This window comes from Naegleria gruberi (assembly GCF_000004985.1).
Source record: "Naegleria gruberi genomic scaffold NAEGRscaffold_234, whole genome shotgun sequence".
Classification (NCBI taxonomy): Eukaryota; Heterolobosea; class Eutetramitea; order Acrasida; family Naegleriidae; genus Naegleria; species Naegleria gruberi.
The window spans coordinates 1-2723 of NW_003163113.1; the positions used below are offsets into that span (position 1 = coordinate 1).

The following is a 2723-nucleotide window of genomic DNA, read 5'->3' on the forward strand; positions in this document are numbered from 1 at the left end:
TACCTCTGTTGATAAGCCAGCTCCGAGAGCAACTTGTCTAGTAGGATTTTGTCCCAGACCAGCCTGTAAAACAGATCCCATAATTACCTCTTCAACTTGTCCTAATGAAAGATTGGATCTCTGAATGGCTTCCTTGAGTGCAACGGAACCAATTTTTATGGCAGAGAGTGATGAGAGGCTTCCTCCATTAGATCCGATTGGTGTTCTAACAAAGGAAACAATATAGGCTCCTTGATCTCTTAGTATTTGCATTTTTTTATTTTAAACAATTTAAAACCAATTCAAAAATTAGATAAATAAATTCAATCTATTTTAAAATAATTAAACATCTCTAAGGTCGTTCTGATAAAAGAGACATTAAAGCTACAATTTATTATTTTAAAATAATTAAATATCTATTTATTGATTGACTAAGACTACTATTTACATTCTTAAAAGAGATTTTTTTGAAATTATTCTAATGGTCGAATGGAAACTTCTTCAGCAATCATTTCCTTGACACCTGTTCCATCTTTCATTTCAACCATCAAGTTACCAAACTTGGAAATACCAACAGCTTTGGCAGTATATGATGGTGATTTATCTGATGGTGATATGGTAATATCCTTTCCAATAAGAATATCATGTGATTTGTACAGAGTAATTACATCCTTTTGTGAAAATGCCAATAAGTTTTCCAAAGTATTACACAATTGAGCAAGAAATTTTTCTCTATCTACACTCTTATTAGTAGCATCAAGGAATGAAATGGCAACATTTGGAAGAGCATTTTCACCTTGGGTAAGTGATGTACTCTTGAATGAACTATTGAGATTAATTCCAATTCCTGCCAATGCAAATAAAGTTTCTCCAGATTGTACACTATCAATTAACATTCCACTAATTTTAGATGGAAGTGAATCCTTTTCGTTTGGAATGACCCAAACATCATTTGGCCATTTAATTCCACAATTTTCCAATCCTTCATCTCTCAAAGTAATAGTAATTGCCAAAGGAATTGCCAAATTAAGTTTTATCAATTCCTGTGCATTATCCAATCTAACATGAAATACAATAGTAAAATACAAATTCTTTCCCTTCCCTGCACTACTCCATTCTCTACCTCTCCTTCCCCTTCCTTTGGTTTGTTCCTCTGCCAAGATGAGTGTTCCAGTCAAACAACCCTCCTCAGCCTCTCTCCTTCCAATGTCCATTGTTGTTTCCACTTGATTCCGATACACGATCGATCGTCCTATATAACTTGTTTTTAGTAATTCTTGAAAACGTTTAATACAAAATAGAGAGTCTTTGGTATTGGCGTAGATTTGTTCCATTTTTTTTAAATATTCAATTTAAATATTATTTAATACCGATTGATTTAATAATATATAATAATAATAATATTTTAAATATATTGAAAATGTAAATAATGGATTAATCATTCCAATTAATTTGGAGAGATTTTACCTGTTATTGATGATGCTGATAATGCTTGAATAGTACAATTCCGAACAGTAGAAAATGTTCTTCTATTCATTTTCATATTATTATTTTGGAAATGATGATTTAATTCTCCTCTGAATTTTAAAGATTTGAAATAATTCATTTTTTCTTAATTTCGTCTTTAAAAAAATACAACAACTGTTTGAGGGAAACAGTTAGCGTCTTTGGCTAGAGGCCAGGTGCTAGCAGCACAGAGGTTGATCAACTACCAAAACTTGAGCATCGGGTTTAGAAGTCAGAGCAAATCGCGTACTCATATTAGCATGGAGGGTAATATAGTACAACTACCTTACGGTTCAAAGGTTTAAAGTAGATTTGGGTTGATCAACATGGGCAAAAATAAAATAGCTAAGGTAATAGGAGAAGTGGAGAGTAATGATTTAATTATGAAAAGAATTTGAATGTATTGTAAAACGAAAACACATTGGTTCGTTGATATTGGTGAAGAATTAATTATTAGCATAAGACAGAATGTTCCATCCATTCCGCTCGGTGTCGTTGAGCAGGCACATAGAAGACTTCCTGGTTAACTCTTATAACATCTTTATTAAGTGTATTCCTATTTATGGATAATCAAAAGGTTTAGTTTCGTTCCAAATCAAGCTTGAAGGCTAGGCGATAACTCCAATGTCTCTACAAAAGTCCCCTTCATTTTAAATAATGATGTATCTGTGAAAGAAGCGCTGCTTCCTGCGAACTGTTTACAATTGGAGATCATTGACTTCACGTCTTTGAAGCAGGAATCTGAATAGATTCGTATTGTAAACGTAATAAAACATTACCAGATTTTTTTTCTTAATTTCATGTAAATTTCATCATCAACAAGAGAGAATAGTGCAAAGATTTATTGTTGTTGAATTGACTTTTCCTTATCTCTATTGAGTAATTCTAACACATTGTGTGTTACCCAACTATTTGTCGGTATCTGCAATGGTTCTGCATACTTGTCCATTAAAATTTCATCTCCCTCTTTGAATTTTTCAATAAAGAGTGATTTTCTCTTTTCACTCTTGATGGATTTGTAAGTATTGTTGGAGATGTGTAATTCATTAGTAATTCCAGTCATTTCCATTAGTTGAGCAATTTTAACATCAGACCCAAAGAGATCGTACGTTCTCTTCACTTTACCAACGACAGCTGCAATGACATCACCTCCTATTGAGGTGTGAATTCCAACTCTAACTTGTAAACTATTTCCTGTTGATTCTGAAAATTGATTCACTGTTGTAATCATTAAAAGA

The 2723-nt window shown here is 32.6% G+C and overlaps 2 protein-coding genes across 2 annotated transcripts; both read right to left on the reverse strand.

Annotated features, from left to right (window-relative positions):
* Nucleotides 1-452: 452 nt before the first annotated feature.
* NAEGRDRAFT_54787 (uncharacterized protein) lies at nucleotides 453-1313 on the reverse strand (the record flags this gene model as incomplete). The annotated part of the gene is made up of 1 exon (XM_002668407.1): nucleotides 453-1313. One exon carries the CDS (start codon nucleotides 1311-1313, stop codon nucleotides 453-455), a length of 861 nt encoding a protein of 286 aa, XP_002668453.1.
* A 1013-nt stretch (nucleotides 1314-2326) lies between these two features.
* Nucleotides 2327-2716, reverse strand: NAEGRDRAFT_76633 (uncharacterized protein; the record flags this gene model as incomplete). The annotated part of the gene is made up of 1 exon (XM_002668408.1): nucleotides 2327-2716. The coding sequence occupies one exon, from the start codon at nucleotides 2714-2716 to the stop codon at nucleotides 2327-2329; it is 390 nt and encodes a 129-aa protein (XP_002668454.1).
* Nucleotides 2717-2723: the final 7 nt, after the last annotated feature.